This window comes from Labeo rohita, chromosome 16 (assembly GCF_022985175.1).
Source record: "Labeo rohita strain BAU-BD-2019 chromosome 16, IGBB_LRoh.1.0, whole genome shotgun sequence".
NCBI classification, from domain to species: domain Eukaryota; kingdom Metazoa; phylum Chordata; class Actinopteri; order Cypriniformes; family Cyprinidae; genus Labeo; species Labeo rohita.
Window position 1 is genome coordinate 15,009,426 of NC_066884.1, and position 26,054 is coordinate 15,035,479.

Genomic DNA, 26,054 nt, shown 5'->3' on the forward strand with positions numbered 1-26,054 from the left:
GCAAAGACCTGAATAAAAAGCAATACTAATGAAATAATGTTTGAAATACGGCTAGATGAGGCTAAAACTTAAGCTCTTTGTAGAGCCAATTAGAAAAAAAGTACTCATTTATGCTCCCTGACCCGTTCACTTCTAAGGACAGGTAGCAAAGAAAGAGCTAGATGAAGCGCATCTGAGTGGAACAGAATTTTAACGTTTTTTTATTTGACACAGCCTCCTAAATGCAAGACTGAAAAAACATTGGCCAAAGTCGTCCATCTAGTGCATGTTTACATAGTTTATAAAACATCCTTTGCCCATGCACAAGGACTTTTCAAGCATATGATAGAGCACATATCAAGCAGAAAATGAAAAGATCCACCATTAATATGTAAGAATTGTTAGGCTAGTAGCATTTATAGTATTTTAAGTTTTTTTTGCACATCGTTGATTTTCAGTGAGATACCTGTGCATTGCTGGATGGATTAAATTAAATGATTCACATTTTTAACAGATTAACTGCTCTATATATAAACTGTTGAAAATGGCTTTAAGTGGTAAATATATTCACAGAAACAAGGATATCTTAAGATAGGCTCATTGCCTGGAAAGATTTAGGACCTGGTTGTTACTCCCAGGTCTTATAGTCTGAACATGTCCTTAGTGGATCTTTAACGGTTCAGGTTTTCTATCCTAAATGTTAGCCAAGCATGCATAAAGCATAAATTCATACTTCTGCTTCATAATAAAGTATCTGGTAGTGCCAAAATTTATACAAAGGACAGAATGTTTCTCTCTTTCTCAGATTTCTCTGACTGTACAATCTCAGCCACAGTGATTTAATCACTGAATATATACTGTGCATGGTGTTAAAGAGAAATATTGAAATGCAGAGGCATATTTATTTCAGGGTATAGTGTGTTAAAATTCCTTTCATACTTTCTGACTTTCAGACTCATATAAAAACTTTGGGGCTTGTAGAGCATCAATATGTGTGCCGTGACACTGAAACCTTTCTCTAGCTGCACAACGAAAGATGAAAAACTTTTCACAGTTGCTGGTTTTCACTGTATTTTGAGGACCTCCCAGAAGACAGTTAAATAGCGTTCATTTCCTTATGTTCCAGTTTATGTAAAATATGAACAGTTTGTATATACACTTCAGTTACTTTAAGTTTTTTATTCCCCTTGTTAAAATGTTACTTTAATCCCATATTTTCCATTAACTGAAAATAATTTTAGTCTTAGTGAAAATAAAGATCAGACTTTAAACACTAAAATGCAAAGAAAAGACTACTTTAGAATAAAAGTAATGTACAGGTAAACTAACTCCGTTCAGTTGGTGAATAGGTATTTTTTTCCATTTCTAATGGGATGGAATTGAGACTCGGTTCAAAGAAAGCGGGAACAGGGTGATTAATTTTTGATACCTTAATCCTCATGCTTAAGAGAATTAAAAATTGATGCTGCCAATTCTTTCTAAACAAACCCTTGCTTTTAATTTGGGCTGAAATACAATATATATGTTAATGTTAATTTTTAAATAGGGTAATATTGGAACAAATATTGAAATTTTATCTCAAATGGACCATCACGCTTGTTTATGTCCCTTGGATGTGATCGGAGTATATAGAGTTCTAGTTTAAAGGTTTTATTCATTAGTTAATTTTCTTACAACGGTGCCTTTGCAATTCACATCCTCCAAGTAAACACAATTAAACTCCAAAAGCACCCACCTCCGATTGGTGATTAATACAATTCAAGCTCTAAACTATAAACTATAAAAGATTTCTGAGCATGCCACCGTTACTCGTGTGAGTTATTTGTATTAGGTCAGCAGCTACATGTTGCTCTTACCCTTTCTTAGAGATTAAACCCGCAATTAAAGGATTCACTATTCAAACATGATCATGTATCATCATGACTCATAGCTGAGAATGGCCCAAAGCACACACACATATGAGCTCAGCGCTGGTATGTGAAGACCAGCCTGAGGTGGCCAATCACTCAAAGCCCAGAATAAAACTTTATTCATAGAGATTTACCGATTTACAAGCCGGTGTCAGTGTCCAGGACGAAAGACAGGAGAGGGGTGAACTCATATTTTTGCAAGTGTTGAGTGTCCTCAGGAGAAGTAAAATTGTAGTTCACAGCTGTTCAAACACAAAGCTATTTCAGCGTGCTTAATAAGAAAAAGCCACAAGGGCTGTAAAATATTGTGTAATAAAAAGCTGTGTATGTGGAGAGTGGCAAAGATCCTAACACTACACTGCGTCCATTAATTCTGATAAGCTAGGACCTTCCGTTGCCTGAAGAATCAAGAATCGAAAATGTGTTTTTTTTTTTCCCCGAATTATTTGTACTTGTGAAGAACAGCATTAGTATTGCTATTGCTCATCATTTGAACAAATCGTAGGCGTGTAACTAGTTTCTGGTTTGGGCCTTAAACTGCTGGATATTGCTGAAATGTGTGTTTTTACTTTTCTAAGTAATCACAATTTTTACAAGCCTTACAATTTTTGTCAGGCAAATTCCCATGGCCAAAAATCCAATAGGCTTAAAGGAGAAGTCCACTTCCAGAGCAACAATTCACAAATAATTTACTCACCCCCTTGTCATCCAAGAATTTTATGTCTTTCTGTCTTCAGTCGTAAAGAAATGATGGTTTTTGAGGGAAGCATTTCAGGATTTTTCTTTATATAATGGACTTCATTGGTGCCCCGATTTTGAACTTCCAAAATGTAGTTTAAATGCAGCTTCAAAGGGCTCTAAATGATCCCAGCTGAGGAAGAAGAGTCTTATCTAGCGAAACGATCTGTAATTTTTTTCAGAAAATAAAAATTTGTATACTTTTTAAGCACAAAAGCTTGTGTAGCACAGGTTCTGGGATGCGCATTCACGACGCTACGTACTGTTGAATCACATTGAAAGGTCTCGCCGAATGTAGGCGGAAGTACAGACCTAGTGTTTACAAAGCGAACACACAAAGACTAAGAAAGTGCAAGTAAGTCAAACACTGCTTACAAAAAAAAGGTGCTTAAGCACTTGAACCCTAGTAATCGCTGCTTGCAGCTATATTAAAAAAATGTTTTTGAAAGAACTGTTGGTAACACTTTACAATAAGGTGTCATTTGTTAACATCAGTTAATGTTAAATGACATAAATGAACAATTAACTATACATTTATTACAGTATTTAGTCATCTTTGTTAATGTTAATAAAATTACAATTGTTCATGTTAACAAACACAACTTTTGATTTTAATAATGCATTAGTAAATGCTGACATTGTAGTATTGTTCATTTTTAGTTCATGTTAACTAAAGTAGTTAACTAATATTAACTAATGAACCTTATTTTAAAGTGTTATCAAGTCGGCGCCAATAGCCTCGTGGTTAGTGCGTTGACGTAGCACAATTGCCCTCGAGGTCCTTGGCCGATCCCGCTCTCCTCTCTCCTCCCAGTGCTTTCTTTTCGTCTCTCTACTGTCCTATTTCAATGAAAAAAGACATAAAAAGCCCATTAAAAAAAGTGTTATTAAACTGTTTTATGTTCGCCAAGGATTGATTTATTGGATCATAAATAGTAAAGTAAAAACTGTAATTCTGTTAAATATTTTTACAATTTTAAATAATTGTTTTCTGTTTTAATATATTTTTAAAAGTATTTTATGCCTGTGATGGCAAAGCTGAATTTGCAGTAGCCATTACTCCAGTCTTCAGTGTTACGTTATCCTTCATAAACCATTTTAATATGCTGATTTCTTATTGTTATAAACGTTTGAAAACAGTTATTCTGCTTAGATTTTTTTTTTCTGAATTTTTTCAGGATTCTTTGAATAGAAAATGCAACAGCATTCATTTGAAATAGAATTTTTTTTGTAACATAGTCTTTACTGTTAGCTTTTGATCATAAGAGTTCATTTCTTAAAAAATAAAACTTTTAAAGAGTGTACCTGTTTAATATTGAAATATTTCTAAGAATGCTGCTATGCGGGATAAGATAAAGAAAAGAAGTAGATTCAATTGGGAAATAAAAGAATTCAGACTCTCATCCCACAGGTCACTAATATGACCTCATTATCATGACTTCATAGTTTCCTCCGGAGCCAAATTCCACCTGCAAAATTTCTCACTGGGATATTTTACACGCAGCTATGTTCACATATTTTAAATCAATGACAGTGACAACACAATTGGATCTTGGAGAGCGTGTTGTTTGGTGTGATAAATCTGGCCTTTGGAACAGTTTTTTGAGCCAGTCAGGATCTTTCAGATCTCTCTCCTGTGTTTGTGGATTGTATTAATGTCAAGAACACTAGAGCCAAATTTTAAAAGTCGAGAAAGGCAGGAGCATAAACCGCAAGAAAAAAAATTCCAGGTTAGGCTAGTGGGTTGAAAGTAGGGTTCAAATGCCTAGCAGACAAAACACACGCATACTGCAAAAATTGTATCTCATATTTATGTCTGATTTGCATGATGTCTCATTTGATCCGAGACGCATTTGTTGCCAGACTCTTGACAGGTAGATGCCGTATCAGTTTTCAGCTACGGGGCCCTCATCATACGGATCGCTTTACCAGCCAACAACACTGGATTCATGCCGCACGCAAGAAAGGACCAAGGAGAACCCTGGCTCCAGACCTTGCAGACAGTTTAATACCATTAATAAGATCATTTCCTCCTCTTCCAACCTCCCGTCAGTTAGCGTGATAACAACCATATGACATCATCACAGGTAATCTCCAGCTGTAGATATGTGACTTAAAACCAGTTATATTGAACTCTAGATTTCAGACCTCTGGGCTTACATATTCTTTATATCGGCAATAACTGTGTCAAATCTGTCTAAGCATTAAAGTATTGTTTTTAAACCAACTGTCAACAAATTCATCAGCTGAAACGACCAAGACCTGCTGTCGGTGTCCTTAGGGGGACATGTCACTTTGAATAAAGCTAAAATACTCCTGCATTTTTTCACTGGGCAAATATGTTTATGTTGTGTGTTTCATATGTAGACCTAAACATGTAAATGCAGATTAAAAGGTCAAAATTCACAGTTGAGAAAGGAAACAGTAGCTCTCTTTTAATTATGCACAGTATTAATATTTCGGATGATTTGATTCAATGAACCAGTCAAAAAAGCGATTTAGCGTTTTATTTTAGATAATTGTGTAGTTTTTGATTTTCTCAGTTGTTTCTAAGTATTCAGTGAATGATTGTTAGACATAATGCATCATTTTTACGCTGAGAAGGTCTCTAAATTAAGTAAACAGTTTATTTTGTACTGTTCGATTCAAAGCACTGGTTAAAAAAGCGATTCAGTGGTTCTTTTACATTGCGTAATGATGTAGTTATCTGTATTTCTCAATCGTTTTTACGTCTTCACTTAATGATTATTAGACAATGCGTAATTTTAATGCTGAGAAGGTCTTTACATTAAAACGAGCAGTTTCTGTTGGACGATTCAATTCAATGAACCAGTTTAAAATTGATTCAGCGGTTCATTTACATTGCAAAATGAAGCTACTAGTTATCTGTATTTCTTAATTGTTTTTAAGTTTTCACTGAATGATTATTAGACAATGCATAATTTTGATGCTGAGAAGGTCTCTAAATTTAAATGAGCAATTTCTGTTAGGCGGTGCGATTCAATGCATCGGTTAAAAAGCGATTCAGTGGTTTTTACATGTCACCATGTAATAACGTCACTAGAATGTATATAAATTTCTCAACTGTTTTCACGTTCGAACAATTTTCAACTGTTAATCGGTTCGATTTAATGAACCGGTTAAAAAACGATTCATTGGTTCTTTTACATTGCATAATGATGCTACTAGTTATCCGTATTTTTTAATTGTTTCTAAGTCTTCACTGAAAGATTATTGGAAATAATAATAGAAAAAAATTTGATGCAGAGAAGGTCTCTAAATTAAAGGAGAAGTCCACTTTTTCCGCTGTTGTTCACAAGAACAATAATTTAGAGATAATGTACTTTTCATCCAAGATGTTCATGTCTTAATTTCTTTGCGACTGAAGAAAGAATGTTTTTAAAAGAAAACATTTCAGGATTCTTCTCCATATAATGGACTGATATGCTGCCCTGAGTTTGAACTTCCAAAATGCAGTTTAAATGCAGCTTCAAATGATCCTAAATGTGGTTGTAAACAATCCCAGCCGAGGAAAAAGGGTCTTAGCTACGAAACGATCGGTTATTTTCATAAAAATAATACAATTTATATACTTCTTAATGTCAAACGCTCGTCTTGTCTTGCTCTTCCTGAATTCTGTGTATTCTGTCTCATGATAGTTAGGGTATGTCAAAAAACCCCAATCATATTTTCTCCCTCAATTTCAAAATCGTCCTATATCGCTGTTTACCTTTTGTTAAGGGTGTTTGATCTTCTTCGCATGTTCACTTTGCAAAGACTGGGTCGGAACTCCTCGGCTGGGATCATTTACAACCACATTTGGGATAGTTTGAAGCTGCATTTAAGCTGCATTTTGGAAGTTTAAACTCGGGGCACCATATCAGTCCATTATATGGAGAAAAATCCTGAAATGTTTTCCTCAAAAAACCCAATTTCTTTACGACTGAAGAAAGAAAGACATGAACATCTTGTATGACAAGGGGGTGAGTACATTATCTGTAAATTGTTGTTCTGGAAGTGGACTTCTCCTTTAAAATGAGCAGTTTCTGTTAGTTTGATTCAATAAACGGGATAAAAAAAGTGATTCAGCAGTGCTTTTACGTTGCGTGATGTTGCTGCTAGTTATCTGTATTTCTCAAAAGTCTTTACCGAATGATTATTAGACATCTAAATTTAATTAAATAATTTTGACAAATAATAAGAGTGACAAATAATTTTGATGCTGAGTAACTCTTTAAATTAATATGACCAGTTTCTGTCAGACGGTTAAATTCAATGCTTCGGTTAAAAAGAGATTCACTAGAATGTATATACATTTCTCAGCTGTTTTCACTGAATGATTATTAGAAAAATGTGTAATTTTGATGCTGTATTAGACAATGTGTGATTTTGATGCTGAGAATGTCTATAAATGAATTTATTTTCTCAGCCTAACTTTGTGTTAAAACATTCCGTTCTACCAAAAATGAACAAAAAGACTTTTAATGCTGTGGTTAGCATGCTGTTAGAGTAATATTGCAATATTTCTTCATCTATCTATCTATCTATCTATCTATCTATCTATCTATCTGTCTGTCTGTCTGTCTGTCTATCTATCTATCTATCTGTCTACCTTGAGACTCTTTTTTTTTTTCTTTTATTCAAATGAAATGTATTAAAAACAAGTCCTAGATCAAAGTAAATACATTTTCATAAAGACTTAGGGAGTGAATTTGGAGTGAACAATGCTCAATGTCAGTCCTCTGGACTGAACACACAATCCTGAACTGTTCTCGAACACCACGTCAGAGATCTGGTCTCAGATCAGATTACACTCCTGTCCATACTGATCCATACCACCCTGCACTAACAGCAAAACTGCCCCTGACGTAGTGCTGCCGTTTGGAATTTTTTCCCCTACATGTGGTCCTGATTTCTAAGGTAGATTTAGAGCTTTGCCGTGTGCCTAACCTTTATATTCCTGCGATTCACCTTCCGTTTCACTGGATATGAAAATATTAATTCTAGGAGTAATGACAGAGCTGCAGGGGGCACTAAAATTAGTCATGCCATTAAAGAGACTGAGTGCATTATAGACACTTCTTTATGCAGTGTGAGGGACTATTTACGTATATATTTCAAACTTAGAAATTCTTGCAGTGATATAAAGTCAGAGCCAGATGTGAATCTGATTGCTAGACACAAGCCAGATTTATTGAGTGCGTAAATGTTATTTGAATTATTGATCTACATTAAAGGTGGTTTTGCATATTTGGATGGCAGCAAAGCCTATCGTTTCCACATGAAAGCCGAAAAAAGAATCCTTTCTATTATAACTGGCTGTTTAAACAAACGTATATTACAAAACATATTCAAAGCGGTTCTAAAATGTCACATTTTTTAATGACTGAAAATATTTCATCTGCTTATTTGGCTGCGTGGAGCACACATGTGTCTGTCACACATTAGGTGCCTCTCAGTAAAAGCAGCAGGTTTTTGTGAGCGATCCATCCCGAGTTCTGTTTATGAGACCGACTCTGTAATTCTCTCTCAGACCTCGAGTCCCCACTGGGGTGAAACAGATTGACTTTAATGGCTGCCAATCCTCTCTATGCATTAACGGAGGAGAAAATGTCTCAGTAGTTTTGGATTCCTAATTAAAAAGGCCACACAGTCTAGTGGACTTTGGATTTTGTTTAATAAGACTCAAAATCCCTGTTGTGTCTCATCAATTGCAGTAAAACTTTCATTAAACTCTCTGACATGGCCAAGAAAATAAGGAGCGAAAAATATGGTGCATGCTGTGCAAATAAAAGCTGTGTAATTACAGCAGCGTCTGAACAGCAGGCCACACAAATCAACTTACGCAATACATCATTTTAAGACATTTGCATTCAAAGCTCCGTTGAAATGGTGTTTGAATACTAGCGCTTGAAAAATGCTGGTTTAAATATAAAAGACATTATTAAAGTTTATTATTATAAATTCAGTTTCACAGTTTGATAAAGCTGAATATTTATGAGAAACAGATTTCTAAAGAACTATAAATCATTTTTAAGGCTATATTTATTTGAGTGATGTAACTGTACTCTCAGTACTCGTACCCATCAGATGTCAGAAACTAGTAATAGAAAATGTGCATGCATGGCAACTATTTCTTTTATGTTGTTCAGATGCAGAATGCATTGCAGTTTCACAATATATGCTATGTGATTGTAAATGTTTGCCAACAAGCAGGAAACAATGATCTCAGTGCAGGGTTATTAAAGGGATAGCTCACCGAAAAAGAAAATTCTGTCATTAATTGCTCACCCTCAATGTCGTTCCAAACCCATAAGACCTTCATTCATCTACAGAACACAAGCTCTCCAAAAAGCTCTCGGATTTCATCAGAAATATCTTAATTTATCTTCTGAATAAATTGAATTGAATAAAACTGAGTGGGTAATTAATAACAGAATTTTCATTTATGTGTGAACTATACCTTTAAGATTCAGATCTGGTATAGATAGTTGTCACACAGGGTTATTATACCTCAGTAACTACAGATATAGGTTTCGAGTCAAAAATCCAGTTACACAAATGTGTTTTTAGACACATATGAAATAAATTTTAAGGCCCAGAGATAAAACTTCTGTCTGACGAAGCCTGAAAGGTTGCAGACACATTTCATATCAAAAGAGCTCACTAGCTCCCTCTAGTGCGTGTTGTGTGATCTGAGAAGAACACCTGTTAACCTGCAACGCATTTAGGGCAGGTTCACTGGCAATATTCAAGATTTTGGTATTTGTTATTTTTCGGGACATCTACTAATACAGTTAGAGGATGAGAATGTTTTATTCATGCTGCTTAATCTTAGTAATAGTCTGTATTCTGTGAAAATGTAAATCAGGCAGTCATGTGTCTATAGTGGTTACCAACTTTTTTTATTTTATTTTATTTTTTACTTTTTTTACTTACCCACTTTGTCCAACACAATACATAAACATATCAACATTTGAAGTATTTTTGGTATTTCTGCTATAGCTACCTGTTTTTGAAACGTGTTATATTATAATTATTATTAATAATAACAGAAACCATTGATATATTAAATTAATTAACTATTATTCTTTTTTTTTTTTTTGAGAAATTTCAAGAACTGCATGTTCTTCAATAAGGACAATATTATATACATTTTTGAGGGACTGGAAAAAAAATTGAATTTAGATTAGAGTTTTATTATAAAAAAAAATATTAACTCAGCCCTCTAATAGAAATCCACTGATCTTAAGTTAGTCTTCTGGTCTTGTTCTAGTGGAGCTAAAGAAAATATATAATAATAAACATTAAATTATATACACTACCTGTCCAAAGTTTTTGGACAGTAAGATTTTTAATGTTTTTTTTTTTTTTTTTTTTTTTTAAGAAGTCTCTTCTGCTCACCAAGCCTGCATTTATTTGATCCAAAGTACAGCAAAATAGTAAAATTCAGAAATATTTGTACTTTTCTATTTTAATGTATTTTAAAATGCTATTTATTCCTGTGATCAAAGCTAAATTTTCAGCATCATTACTCCAGTCCTTCAGAAATCATTGTAATATGCTGATATGCTAATATGTTTCTTATTATTATTATCAATATTTAAAACAGTTGAATAAATATTTTCAGCATTCTTGGATGAATAGAAAGATCCAAAGATCAGCATTTATCTGAAATAAAACGTAAAGCTTGGAGAGTATATATATATATATACACTACCGTTCAAAAGTTTGGGGTCAGTAAGACTTGTAATAGTCTTTAAAGAAGTCTCTTATGCTCATCAAGGCTGCATTTATTTGATTAAAAATATAGAAAAAAAAACAGTAATATTGCAAAATGTTTTTACAATATAAAATAATGTTTTTTATTTTAACATACTTTAAAATAGAATTTATTCCTGTGATGAAAAGCTGAATTTTTATCAGCTGTTACTCCAGTCTTAAGTGTCACATGATCCTTCAGAAATCATTCTAATATGCGGATTTATTATTAGAATGATCAATGTTGGATAATATCAACAGTTGTGCTGCCAAATTTTTTTTGGAACCTGTTTTTTTTTTTTTTTTTTTTTTCAGGATTCTTTCATGAATAACAAGTTTAAAAAGTACAGTGTTTATTCAAAATATAAATATTTTATAACAATGTAAATTATTTATTATTAACTTTTAATAAACTTTTAATTATTAACTTAATACATCCTTGGTAAATAAAAGTATTAATTTCTTAAAAAAAAAAAAAAAAAAAAAAAAAAATAAAAATACTGAAAATGTAGTGTGTGACCCCAAACTTTTGAATATATAGTATATATATATATATATATATACACACATATATATATATATATATATATATATATATATGAAAATAAAAATAAATTATAGAAGTTGATCAAAAGTGATGATAAAGACATTTATAATGTTATAAAGGATTTCTATTCAGATAAATGCTGTTCTTCTGAACTTTCTATTCATCAAAGAAACCTGAAAAATTCAGTTTTGAAATCACAGGGAGGGATAAATTACGTTTTAAAATATATTCAAATAGAAAACAGTTATTTGAAATATGAAAAATATTTCAAAATATTACTGTTTTTTTTTTTTTTACTGTTGTTTACTGTGGATCAAGTAGAAGCAGTCCTGGTGAGCAAAAGAGACTTCTTTAAAAACACATTAAAAATCTTACTCTCCAAAAACTTTTCACTGGTAGTGTATATGTTTTTAAGCATTGCAGATGCATCATGGTAGACAAATATACAAGTAGCCGTCCCAAATTGTACATTTTCATCACACACGCCACATATGAATAATTAAGTAGGTCGATTTGCATGCAGCGTGTCTTCTTCGTTGGTGTTTGGAGGACTGCGTGACAGAACACGCCCACTCTGATGCGTTCCTCCTGAGCAGAAACACGTGATTAGGCGTGTTTACCTACAATGTAGCGTCTATGAGACCATCAACCTCAGCCGAATAGTCAATTATAACTTCACGTTTAGGATCAGAATCACTTATTGGATTTACATCAGGGCCTTCGCTGATTAGTAACTGCTCGATGCATCTGAGAAAAGGGAAGCCGAGTGTATAGCCCGAGGGCGAGCGAGCCAAAACAGACAGACAGACGAGGGGAAAGGTAACACAAGATTGACATATTGTGCATCTTTAGACATTTGACGTTGTTGTAAAATCATATTAAACGTTTGTATCTGTATTGCAGTCGCCTTGACCGCATAACAGCTAACGCAGGAGTAATGCAAACGTTGTCATAGTAGTTTAATAGGTCGCTGTGGCTTTGAGGAAGTTGACATTGAACGTGAAATATTAACGACTGTGGAAGTGACCTACAATGTTAGTTGAACAATAACAACAACGAGAACAAAAACTGTTATGTGTCAATATCTCGATAAGTCCCGTTTTCAGTGCATGTGATATGATTGTGCTTTTTCTGTGCCATATTGCCTAATCACATGGAATGCTGTGTTGGGCTGTGCCCCAAATCTAGTGAGCTGCCTACCTAGACATCATAGGTTCACTTGTAAATGATGCCAACAGTGTTGTCTATCTAGGCTGCTGGCTAAGTTTAGATACTTTGTGTAGTGTAGAGATATTTTCTATGACTAGAACTGATATGTACAACACATTTTATGTTTGTGATTTTTACAATGGCAAATGCAACAATTAAATATGCATTATGCATATTTATACTAGAATAATGTTGATTATGACCCTTAAAAATACTAATATTAAACCATAATGTTGTTGAATAAATTATGGGTGTCCAAAAGACAATGTTTTTAAGCAAAAATTTGCCATTTATTTGTAGGCCTGACATTTGAATGATAGTAGTCAAACAGATTTTTGGTTCATCTCTAATGTTGTTGGTTTATGTCCTTAGAGTGGGATCTTTTGAGTGATACTGGACCATCAGATGCATTCCTAAATCTCTGCTGCTAGCCTCATTATGGGCCTTATAGAGGAGACCGATGTAGAGCGTGAGTAACACTCTTATATACTTCACGTCACGGAGTCTAATGTCAGTCCACACACCTACACACAAGCACCTGTAAACATGATCTTGTGACATTTCATGTGTAGCCTACAGTTGTAATATCCTGTATTTTTTTTTTTTTAAGTTAAACATTGTCTTGATTTACATCTCCAGAGTCTCAATGTGTAGTGCAGCACTGGTTACTTGTAGTGCACTTGGCTGCTGACCAAAACAGGCCAGCTAATACATTGAGGGCAGGTGCTGTAATTGAAAATGTATCGCTGTGTTTTTCAGCCTTACAGCTCAACATTTGTGTATTTGCTCTGAAAGTGTTTAAAAGGTTAGAGGAACTATAATTTCAGACAAACAGTAAATGGCAAGATTAAAAATGATGAATGTACTGTAATTAAGAGCTACAACAGTGGAAGAAAGTTAAAAATATAATAAACACCAAAACAGAACAAAAATGTAGTCATGTTCATTTACAGCCACTGATTTAAATATACATAGTTATAGGAAATGTAATTGCCAAATTAAAAGTGTATTACGTTCATCACAATGTTCCTTCATTTCATATTACCAGCGAACTTGTTGATAATCCACTACCGTTCATAGGTTTGGGGTTTGTAATGTTTTTGGAAAAAGTCTGTTATGCTCTGCATTTATTTAATCAAAATTACGGTAAAAACAGTAAATAAGAATTTTTATAATTGAAATTATTTTCTAGGTAATATTTAAATATGTTATAATTTAAATAAACTGTTGTCTGTTTTAATATTTAAAAAAATGTAATTTAACTTATTATTGTGAAAGTTATTCTGCTAAATATTTTTGTGGAAACTGATACATTTTTTTTTTTTTCAAGGTTCTTGGGTGGATAGAAAGTTCAAATGAACAACATTTATTTGAAATAGAAATTTTGTAAAATAAATGTTTTTACTGTCACTTTTGATCGGTTTAGTTTGATCAGTTATTTAATGAGGGTTTCTGTCTCAAATGCCACCAAAATGAACAAAAATGCCACATAAATTCCATATAAAGGAACAAAACAATGTATTTTGGCTTAGAATTAAAAGTGTCAATTCATAGAATTTCATTTAGATTAGGGATGGCTCGATGCGATAATTTTGGCTTCGGTACGATACCAGAATGTGATACCTCTGTATCGATACTAAATCGATACCATAGGTAACAAATAACCAGTCTCAAAAGATAAGAGAATTGAAAACAATTTAGTAAGTAATGTAAACATACTAAACATGTATTACTTCATTTATCATTTATAACTAATTATTGACCTAGATTATTAGGTGCTGTAATACTGTTAGGTCAGTTTATCTTATGAATTTTAACAGTTTTCTTTACTGTAAAGTGTTATTGTAACAGTCAAAGTATTCAAAATCATGTTATTATCTTTCTCTCTCTCTGATTGTTTTCAGATTTCAGACTCATAAAAAGCATTAAATATAAATCTCTCATGCTCTCTCAGCTGAAACATTCTATTCATATTAATCATACTATAGTTTATATATCAAAATTCGTGCTTCATTCAAATGCAATTAATATTTGATTGTTTGAAATGCAAGTGCAAATATCATGTGACCAAAAGCTAAACTGGTTCTAGCGTGTCAAGCATATTTGAGCTTTCGTATTTACTCTGTATCCCATCCTAGTTATATGCGCTGATCAGATGTCAATAAAAGTTAATTGAAACTTCATTTCTGAATGATGAATGATGCACTCACCTGTCAATCTCTAAAGATCTAAAGATCAGGATGAGCAAGTGACAAATGGCAAATGCTTGGCAAGATTTGATGTGTTGCCCCTGTGTTTTATAGCACAGCTTGCATACAGGTGCAGTAAGGTCAGCTCGTTCATCTTTATCATGTTATGTATGCAAAATAATGCCATATTTCACTGTTGTCTTTATTTACTAGTTTCGAGCGCACTGATGGAGTTTCATCTGTTTGATCATCCATCGCGTTGTTCTGTTGTCACGTTCACCTGTTTTGCAGCAATTTGGAAAGCCTACAGGTGAACTTCAGAACAGCAGCGTATAAAATACCTAATTGATCAAAATGATTGTATCGAACCGTTTGAAATAAAATATATACCAGTATTTTTCCAGTACCGGTATAGCACACATCCCTAATTTAGATTCACTCACACTGCATCAGATTGCTTTTACATGCTGTTTTGTGCAACATTGAGCCTTGTAACCAATCAAACGCGTTTTTGTTAAACCTAGGAATGCATTGGCCAATCAGAAGCTAAGCGCTAATTAGTCAGCACTGAAAACGCCAATGCTGTTGATGAGTGCGCATGCTTGCAAATTCTCTGATCATAAACAACAGATACAGAAATAAAAGATTAATTTCATATCTTGAGTGATTATAACGGGAGTTTTTGCATAGTTTGTGCTCGACTTGGCTAACGTCATGCACCGATGTGTTTGTCTGTGAAGCCAGAATGTGCCCAAAATGAAACGAAAATGATTTATGTAGTTTTTTATATCAATATTAATAATCATTATTATAGTATATATCTATAATAATGATTTTCGTCATAATCTTGCAGCCCTATGAACTCCTGTTTTATACTTGTATCATTTAGATACAATTTTAAACAGTCCATTGATATTAACAGCAATTTAAAATATAAATGAATGTAATTGGGTAAATTTAAGTATTTGACATTAAATACAGCATATGGTTTTCATAATAATAAGGTGATTATAAAAATTGCCCTAAGAAATGTAAAAAAATAAATAAATTAAAAATCAATTCCAGGGTGCAAATATTGCCCCTAAATGGGACGTCCACTTCCAGAACAACAATTTACAAATAATTTACTCACTTCCTTATCATCCAAGATGTTAATGTCTTTCTGTCTTCAGTCGTGAAGAAATTATGGTTTTTGAGGAGAACATTTCAGTATTTTTTGTCATATAATGGACTTCATTGGTGCCCCGATTTTGAACTTTTTTTGACCTCTATCTAAGGATGGAGTTTTTTGCCATACTCTAACTTTTTGAGCCGGAGTACACAGATGATGAACTTAGACATGATTCATAGCACCGTGGACGTGCATCCCAGAGCCTGTACTACATGAGCTTTTGTGCTTAAAAAGTATACAAATTTTTATTTTTCAAAAAAAAAAAAAAATGACAGATTGTTTCGCTAGATAAGACCCTTCTTCCTTTGAAGCTGCATTTAAAGTACATTTTGGAAGTTCAAAATCGGGGCACCAATGAAGTCCATTATATGGAGAAAAATTCTGAAATGTTCTCCTCAAAAACCATAATTTCTTTACGACTGAAGACAGAAAGACATAAACATCCTGTATGACAAGGGGGTGAGTAAATTATTTGTAAATTGTTGTTCTGGAAGTGGACTTCTCCTTTAATGGAAAAAAATTCTGACCCTGATTTAGTGCATTGCTGCTAAATTAAAAGTATACTAACTCCAAACTTTTGAATATTATTGTATTTAATGATTATTATGATTATACCCATATTCACCCAGATCTATACATGTACATGTCTAATGTCATATGTTAATGCCAAAGGGGATATTTAGTTGCAAAACAAAAGCACCCGTTTTTCATTTAAAATGAACTCCCACATGTATCTGGTCACACTGAACAGAGTCATGGGTTTCTCTTATCCCATTACTGTCTTTCAACACTGTTCTTTAGGTTGGATCTGAGGCTAATTGCCCAATGAGTATGTTTAGGCAACTCGTTTACTCAGTGCGCTGTAGGTAGATTAGAATAATCTAATCAGATGGGTCTGTATGTTAAGATTAAGTGTGGTTAAAATGTCCAGATGTTGCAAAGTCTGTCTTAAGATATTCTGCATTGCAGATCTTCCCCCTTACGTTGCACTCTCTGTTTTGTTAGTTTAGGAGCAGGAGTGAGTCATGTGCATCAATCATGCCCTCAATGCAGAGCTTGTGACCAACTAGCGCACATCTCAGAGTTAATTACACTAATCCCAATGATTAATTGACCACCCACTCACTGAAGGGTTGTTTTTGAGTTGGCAAAAAACTGCAATTTCTGGTGTTTGTGTAGGAGTTTTATATTTGTAGTCTGATATAGTAAGACCAATAAAATGATTCCAGGTCAGTATGTCCTTTGAGATTTCTATTTGATATAAATGCTGTTCTTTTTAACTTTCTTTAAAAAATTGTAACAGTTTCAACAAAAATATCAGACAGCACAACTGTTTTCAACGTGGATAATAAGAAATATTTCTGTGCACTAATTCATATGTTTGTTTTATCCAATCAGAGGTGACCCTGGCACTTTTGGATGCTGCCAATGACAGGGACCCGGTGGTGCAGGAGCAGGTCAGAAAGTCCATCTTGACACTGGGGAACCAGCAGCCTGATAAAGTCCTGTCAATGTGCCAGGACTACCTGCTCAAACATTCTAAGGTCAGCCAAAGAGTTTCCTTAAAACCTGTTTTGAGAAGGTTTTTTTTTCATGTGGTTTTTCAAGGTTTTGTATGTGCTTTTCTCTAATGGTTATCACATAGATTATTGGTGAATGTCATGGGTTTCATATGGCCTCTGTGATATGAGAAGCATCAAATATTAAAAAATGTAATGGAATCAGTCTTGTCTCTGTGGCTTTAGATGATATGAAAAGCATCAAATTTTAAAAAATATCATGGAATCAGTCTTGTCTCTGTGGCTTTAGATGTACTACCATTCAAAAGTTTGGTGTGATTAAATGTTATTATTTGAAAAAAATAATACATTTACTGTACGTAGCACGGATGCATTAAATTGAAAAAGTGACAGTAAAGGTGTTACTAAAGATTTCTGTTTCCATAAATATAGCTAGCACAACTGTTTTCAACATTGATGAAAATAATAAGAAATATTTCTTGAGTGCTATTTGCTTTGCCACCCTAGGAATAAATTATATTTTAATATGTATATAACAATTTATGTTGCGTTCAAAGTTTTAGAGTTGTTAATGTTTTTGAAAAATAAAAAAAAGTCTCTTATGCTCTGTATTTATTCAATCAAAATTACAGTAAATACAGAAAAAAAATTATAAATTACATTAACTGTTATGCTATTAATAATTTTAAAAATGTGTAAAAATATTTATACATTGATTCAATTTTAAATTAAATAAATTAGTTTTTTTATGTTCAAGTAGTATACAGTAGTATGTTAAAGAAAAAAATATTTAATATTTATTATATTTACAAATTGCATGCATACAAACAAATGCGTAAAATCTAAATATGTGCTTTTTTTAATATATTAAAATTAAATATATTAAATATTCATATATTAAATTATTAAGTTAAATATTAAATTTAAAAAGATTTTAATAAAAACAAATATTTTAAAGATATATATATATATATATATAATATATATATATATAAAAATACAATAAATCAATTTTAAGTGATTAAATAAAATAGTTATTTTTATATTAAAGTAGTATACATTTCAAGAAAAATATATTACTTTTTTAAAAAAATACATTACAAATGTTTAATATATAAATGTTCTATTTTTAATAAATAAATGATTAATATATTTTAGCACTTAAAAGTGTGTGTGTGTGTGTGTGTGTATATATATATATATATATATATATATATATAAAATATTTATATATTGAATTATTAAATTAAATATTAAATAAAAAACAAAACATATAAAAACAACACTTATTTAAAATAGAATTTATAATTTTATAATTTATTTATATAATAAGAGAATAAGAGATTTCTTTAAAAATATATATAATATATAATAAAATAAAAATATATATATTAAATATTTATATATTGAATTATTAAATTAAATATTAAATAAAAAAACAAAACATAAAAACAACACTTATTTAAAATAGAATTTAATTTTATAATTTATTTATATAATAAGAGAATAAGAGATTTCTTTAAAAAAATATATAATAAAATAAAAAAAAAATTATATATATATATATATGTGTGTGTGTGTGTATATATACATACTTTGGTAGGGTAATTTATGACAACCATTTCATACAGTGTTATACAAATGGACTAACAATTTCTTAAATCAAGTACCTTTTCTATGCTGGTCCATTACAACAGAGTTTATTTCTTAACAGATGTTTGTAATAATGGCTGGGCTATTTTGACATTCAAGTGCACTTAACAGTATGTTGCTGAGTTTGTTGGCCTGCTAACAGGAAGCAGACACAGTGTCCCCAAGCATGTGTTGTTTCTTAAACATCTGTGTCAAATGTTTATATTGTAATTCAGCAAGTCACATTAGTTTTATGCTGTATTTTCATGTTTTGCTTTGCAAACATGTGATTCCTTTGTATGGTGAATTTCCTTCCCAGAGAACCTTTTGAAGTCAAAATTGAGGTTTGAAAACATTCCCTAAACAGAAAGCAGAAGAAGATAATTTAGTGCATGTTTCTTTAAAAATCAAACACACACATTAATCCTCATCTGTAATAAACCTCTTATCTCTTCCTTTTATTGATTTGTAATGCCTAGTGTTGCAGGGCAAAACCACTGCTCACAGACATGATTGTGTTTCTGTTTTAGTTGACCTACTTTGTAAGATTTGAATATAGGATGTATGAGGCTGTGATAAATTTAGTATTGTGATTAGCACATATTTCATAGTGCATTTCCTTAGTACCTGTGCATGAGTTTACTTGCAAGTCATCTTTGTCCTGTGTAGCTGGTGGTCGGGCACAGAGTGGTGATCTTGCAAACTATTGAACTGGTGGTGAAGAGCAGGATTGATGACATCAGTTACCCCAAGATCAAGAGTGTCATACAGCTGGCGTCAGATGAGATGACGAAATCAAAGGTGAGACAGCTGATCATAACTGCTGTTTAGTTTGGGGTCGGTAAAATTAATACTTCATATTAAAATGATTTCTGAAGGATCATGTGATGCTGAAGACTGAATTAGTAGCTGGTGAAAATTCAGCTTTGTCATCACAGGAATACATGACATTTTAAATGCATGGTAAAATAGAAAATCTTACCAACCCCAAATGTTTGAACAGTTCTATTAAAACTGAAATGAACAGTTTCTGTTTTGTGTCTCTTGCTTTTAAAAATATTGAAAAATGGTTAAGACTATTATGTGAAAGTTTAGTACTTTTAGTAGTACCATACAATTTATACAATGATTTTTATATTAATCAGACACTAAAGCGAATTTTCTTCTGTGTAGGAGGTTGTCCCGGAATGGCAGCAAGCAGCTAGTAATATTTTGGTCGCTGTGGGAAACAAATATATTAATGACATCATGGAGGAGATACTTGGCAAGTTCCAGCCGGGAGTTTTGCCTCACTTTTTTGTGGTCCAAACACTAGCCAGTCTCTCTGACTCAAACGGTATGTATGCTTAATCAGAGTTCCTGAAATTAATTTAGAGGTTTCTCTAGTTATGTTTTTCCATATCCATAAAACTGGAATTGAAATTAGTTTTATTTAATGTTAGTGTAATACATTCTGAATACCTGTTTTAACTTCACCTTTATTCTTAACTAAAGGGATGAAATGGAAGTTACAGTATGACCTGCTGCAACCTGTCATGTTAGATCATGCCTTGTGCATTTGACAGTTGATCATTACTGTTTCTGTTCCTCATTTCACTGAACTTTAGGGAAATTGCATTAATAATAAAGGCTTTGTGGAAGCCCTGTGTTCTTTTTTTGGTTACGTTTCGCACCTGTTTTGATATGTTTGACTTCTGCCCACAGTATATGGTATGGTGCCTTTTCTCAATGCTATAATGGGGACCATGTTACCCATGCTGGCTATGACCAAACAAGACAACATGAAATGGGTCTTCTCATCCGGTAAGTTCAGTAAAGTGGTAAATTTTCTGCACCAGCTAAATGAATGATTAAAAAATGCTTTAAAAAAGCCACCTATGCTCTTTTTGGCCTCTATTTATTTGATCCAAAAACTATTTTGATGTATTTTAACTAGTGATGGCAATTAATTAGAAAAATTTAATTAATTAATTAATCACACATTTTTCTGAAATTAATTGTGATTAATCACGATTAATCCCACCTAACATTAAAGTTTTTAAATATACTTTCATATTGCAATAATTTCACATTCAATCTTAATTAATGTAGACACATATATAAAACGATAGATCTTATGGGCAAAAAGTGTAGATTTTTAAAATATTCTAACATAAAAGGTCTACAAAGTTGTGTTTTGGACCACTTTGCTTTGGTACAGTATCTTTCAAACAAACTAAAACCGAAAGCACAATATGGCTTAATCCCTTCATCAAGTCTGTTTTCGCTGCACGTTAAAGCAAAGCACGCACTTTATTCAGGCGATCAATTTGTCATCCGGTGTTTTCCGTGGCTCAGAACGGCTCCGTTCACAGTGAATGCAGTAAACTCATATATTGCATGTGCTGTGAGTTTAGTGTGCATTTGGGAATGCAACGGCCACCAGTTATGCTTTGTTTTCGCGTCAGATGATTACAGCATTTCACTGGATTTGTAGTGAGATGTGTTTTTGTAAGCCTGTCTTCACTGGAGCTGGAGTTTTCATTCAAAATAAAAGCTCTACTGTCATTTCTGTCAAAATAAAAGCATAAAAGTGCAGTATGAATTGCTGACAGTTTAAATGGGTAACATTACTGCAGTCCAAATTCAAAATATCTCTTTTTAAATTGTAGAAATTAATATGATAACACATTAATAACAAAAATAATATGTTCATTTTCTTTTATTTTACAGTGCAATTGTTTTACAATATTTGGCTATTACTGTCATAGGAATAACAATGTTATAAAATTGTTGTCATTATTATATTCCAATTAGTTTGGCTTCTAAAACACCAGTGTGAATGTAATGTAGACTAGGGATGCACGATATTATCGGACTGATATCGGAATCGGCCGATAATGACTTCAAATGTAAATATCGGCATCGGCCCGATATGAAACATTATGCCGATATGTTTTGCCGATAAGATGAATATGTTAACTCACATGTGCTAAGGGTGTGCTAGGGATTAGATCATGTCAGCAGTGTGGCTCATTCTTGAAGCAAAGTTTTGACTGAATGAGGAGTAGATTCACTGTTTTGGATCGCTGCATTTAAACTGAGAATACACATACAGAATGATGCATAGCAATAGCACGTGCAGTGGCAGCAGCGGCTATAGGAGAAAACGCGCCGTTGTTCCATTTGGGATAATTTACTGTTGCCTGTTTCATATCCAGTCACTAGATCGCTAAATGCACATTTTAAATGGTTTTATGGTGCTCTTTGTTGTATTTTGAAACCCAATGGCTGTGTTTGCACATGACATGATCTGCATTTAAAATAAAAAGTAATTACGGCGCGCGGTCAGTGAATTCTCTTTCTTCGGCGGCGCAACGGCAAAACACACTGTTGCTCATATGAAACATTTTTCGTGAATATGACACAAGTGAGGTACAAAGCATTCTTTATAAGTTAAACAATTGGTTAGCAGGCAAATGTTAGTAGCGACCATACTTTTGGATTCATGCCGTTCGAGCCAATACATTTAAAGCCATAAGCGGCTGTGTGTCCTGTTTTCCCGGTTGGTCACGAATTGCCACAAACTTAATAATATTTATAGTTTCTTTTCACAAATCATCACCGTCTCACCCTTTAATTTCGCAGGTTTGTTTTCTTGGCATTTACTTTTAATCCATGTTGTCGGATCATTTATGCGGGTAAACTGCGTGTGGGAAATAAAAGATTTCGTGGCAATAAATTAAGAATTCGTTAATACGACTTTTTAATTCGTTCCCTTATTTTACAAATTAATAAATTAATAAAACGTAGGAACGAATTAACAAGTTGTAGGAAATAATTATGTTCGTGTCCTGCAGCCCTGTCAGAGCGAAGTGCACCATATAAAATAATTAGAAATTATAATTAAACATGACTTAGTGACTACATTTCTATTACTTTCTTTCCATGTTGAATGCCTTTGTATTGCAGGGCTCTAGACTGATCAAAACTGTCACATTTTTTTTTTTTTTTTTAAATGTGCAAGTTAAAATTTGACATGGTCGCACTGCTCCATACAGCGCGGGTTACAGAGTTACAAAGCCGTGGCATATTCAGGATTTCACTGATCACGCGAAGAGTAGTTTTCGTTGTGAGCGCTTCGGGTGTAGAGCCTGGTTTGTATTTGTAGTGTCAGCACGAGCCAGGCGGTGACGGCAAAAAGGACGCGACTATTCTGGAAAGATTGCGGACGGAGGATTTGGTTTTCGAGTAGGGTAAAAGACCGCTTGTTAAACCAGAGAAGGTAAACATGTTGGTATTCTTGTGCAAAAAAGGTGTACTGTTTTGCCAGTTGGTCACGAATTGCGACATAACTTAATATTTTTATTTTCCCAAATCCTCACCGTCTCACCCTTTAATTTCTTAGGTTTATTTTCTTGTCATTCACTTTTAATCCATGTTTTCGTATCTCTTACTGTGATAAATTGCGGGTGGGAAATAAAATATTTTGTGGGAATAAATTAACAATTCGTTAATACTACATATTAATTCGTTCCCTCATTTTACAAATTAATAAATTAATAAATCATAGGAACGAATTAAGAAATTGTAGCAATGAATTATGTCCTGTTCATGTCCCGCAAAGCACCCTCACAGTCACCCAGTTTAGTTCTACTTTTCTGTTTTCGTTTTGAAATGTTGTATTCAGATTGCAAAATCGAAAGTGAAAGCATCCGAAGTTCGGCTTATAACATAGCAAAAGTGAACTTAATTTACAAAATTCAGATCATAAATAATGCTAGTCTACTGATGAAAAAGAAGGGATTGAATGTAAACCACTCATTACTATTTATTTAATCCTAACAAATAAGTTATTGTTAAAAACTAACTTTCCAAATAAAATGATATATATCGGTATCGGTATCGGTATCGGCCAAAATGAGATGAAAAAATATCGGCATATCGGATATCGGCAAAAATCCAATATCGTGCATCTCTAATGTAGACTGTAATTTTTTTTTTTTTTTTTTTTTTTTTTTTTTTTTTTTTTAAATATCGCAATAAATACTATACCATAGACTTTATATCACAATATTATTGTATCGTGAGATTTTGATTATTGTTACATCCCTATCAAACACTAAATACAAAATTAAATATAGACAAATCCTTCCAAAGCTACAAAAGTTATTGATTTCCTTTTTTTCTTTAGTTTTTTGATTAATAGACATCACAGTAGCTGGGTTTTTAGCTTATTTGGCTGCTATCACTTTAAGAGCTTCTGCTGCTGAACGTGACGTGGATCTGACACACATGCACACATGTAGTTTCATTCACGCTTTAATATCAAATAATACAGGTTACAGTGCACCACCACATTTGTGCTTGAAATTGAAGCGTGTGTGCTACGATCACAGTATGATGGCTGACAGGACAGGAAAATGAATTTTTACTGACGTATGGCCGGACAACATCTTATTTGACCACAGTTCACTGTTGTTCTACCGAAGCTCCTCGTCACCCGTACCTTTCCCTTGCTCGTTTGACTAGCGCCTGGCGCTAAAGTGAAGTTGGAGTGTGCATCTGAAAAGTTTCCCATTTGATGTGTCCGTAAAGATGTTCTGGGGCTAAATAAACGCACTTCTTATCAAGAAAAAAGAGACGGAAGCAGCAGTTGTGAGTGGGGTAGCCAAACCTAGCCTTAGCTGGAAAATTTTTTGCTAATTTTGACGGCACTAATTTTAACATTTTAATTATTACTTTGATGGCAGTGTCTTCATGGTCACATGATCCTTCAGAAATTATGTTAATATGCTGATTTGGTGCTCAAGAAACATTTCTTTGTACCACCTTGGTGTGAAAAAATATGCTGGTAGGTAAGTTTTGATGCTGGTTTAAGCTGGTCCTTTACTAGTTTATGCTGGTCCTTGACCAGCAACATGACACATATCAGCATAACCCAGCTAAGGACCATCTTAAACCAGCATCAAAACATACCTAACAGCATATGCTGTTTTTTTTTTTACCAGGGCATTAATGTAGAAAACATGTGGAAACTCGTTTTTTTCAGGATTCTTTAATGAATAGTTAAAGGCGTTTATTTATAACTTTTTATCGATGTTATAAATCATAATAATTTCTGTGTAGACTGTATATTGTCTTTTACTTGAATGTATGAAATGCTTTGATAACCATTTAATGTGTGTAGTGATGTGGCGTCTTCTCTCTTACTGTTTTCTCTCAGCTCTCTGCCGCTTCAGCGAGAGCATTTTAGAATACCTGGCCAACCTGGACAAGGCTCCGGACCCCACTGTGCGTAAAGACACCTTCTCTAGTGAGATTTACTCAGCCTACGACATCCTGTTTAACAGCTGGATCCAGAGCAGAGAGTCCAAGGTACACTCAATGAGACGAAGCACACATCCAATTACAACTAACTCACTTTGAGACTAAAGAGGGACATGAACGTGCGCCAACTGGGTTCAGTTCAGTTTTCTTTGGAATTGAAGCAGGGAAAAAAACATGCAAGCTTGTGAACTAAATCTACTTTATTCAGAAAGGTGGCTTTTTTTGTAAATACTGAAGATTGGATTGCGTGTTGAAATTTTTCCTTTACACGTTACGTTTTTGTAGCCGGAAAGGATTTTTAAAAATTATGGAGCCATTACAAATCATATGTTCTTGTTAAGACTTAGTTTAAAATATTTCTTGGTCACTAATCATTCAGAAATTTCTTCTGCTTTTTGTTTTTTCTTTCTATGTCTGTTATTATCTGTTTGAGTGTTTGTGTTCCTTTGCTGTAGTGCGAGTGTGGATTCATGTATGTCTTGTAATTGTTCCTGTATGTCATTCTGCAGCTCCGCCTGACTGTTGCAGAAGCTCTTGGGTCAATGAGTCACCTGATGGCACATGATAAACTGGAAGAACAGCTTCCCAAACTCCTTCCCACTATACTGGGCCTCTACAAGAAAAATTCAGAACACTACATCATCAGCAAGGTAAAGCCGTCCACACCATTTCACAATTGCAGGAAATGGTTCATGGAAGTTAATGGGTTAACCAATTTTTTAATCCAAGTTCACATACTTTTCCCCACCCTGGATTGTTTCCACATTGTGTTCAGTAAAGACATATAAATGCATAATTGTTTTTGTATTGTTTAAACAGTCTGCTGTGACTTTCATAATCAGATCAGATTTTAAAACCAACCTGTGAGAAAATCCAGGACTCTGTACTGACTAATGTAGTCTAATTCTGTTTTTGTTTGTTCAGAGCTTGTGTCAGGTCCTGGAGGCCTCTGTAAATATGGGCAGCAGAGTGTTGGAGACACAGATTGATGGTCTTTTAGTCGCTCTGCACCAGCAGGTAAGTGTTTCTTTCACTCGTTCTTTATGTGCACCACCTTTTTGTATTCATAAGTCATGATGACAGAGGTGT

The 26,054-nt window shown here is 33.4% G+C and overlaps 1 protein-coding gene across 2 annotated transcripts in view; it reads left to right on the plus strand.

Annotated features, from left to right (window-relative positions):
• Window positions 1-11,512: 11,512 nt before the first annotated feature.
• Window positions 11,513-26,054, plus strand: part of mroh1 (maestro heat-like repeat family member 1) — a 47,717-nt gene continuing 33,175 nt past the window's right edge. For both annotated transcript variants that reach the window (XM_051131176.1, XM_051131178.1), the window contains exons 1-9: window positions 11,513-11,754; window positions 12,517-12,613; window positions 16,903-17,048; window positions 19,326-19,457; window positions 19,830-19,992; window positions 20,361-20,459; window positions 24,862-25,013; window positions 25,475-25,615; window positions 25,890-25,982. In XM_051131176.1, coding sequence (XP_050987133.1) covers window positions 12,583-12,613; window positions 16,903-17,048; window positions 19,326-19,457; window positions 19,830-19,992; window positions 20,361-20,459; window positions 24,862-25,013; window positions 25,475-25,615; window positions 25,890-25,982 — 957 coding nt within the window. In that variant the 5' untranslated portion in view covers window positions 11,513-11,754; window positions 12,517-12,582. The remainder of the gene's footprint in view (window positions 11,755-12,516; window positions 12,614-16,902; window positions 17,049-19,325; window positions 19,458-19,829; window positions 19,993-20,360; window positions 20,460-24,861; window positions 25,014-25,474; window positions 25,616-25,889; window positions 25,983-26,054) is intronic.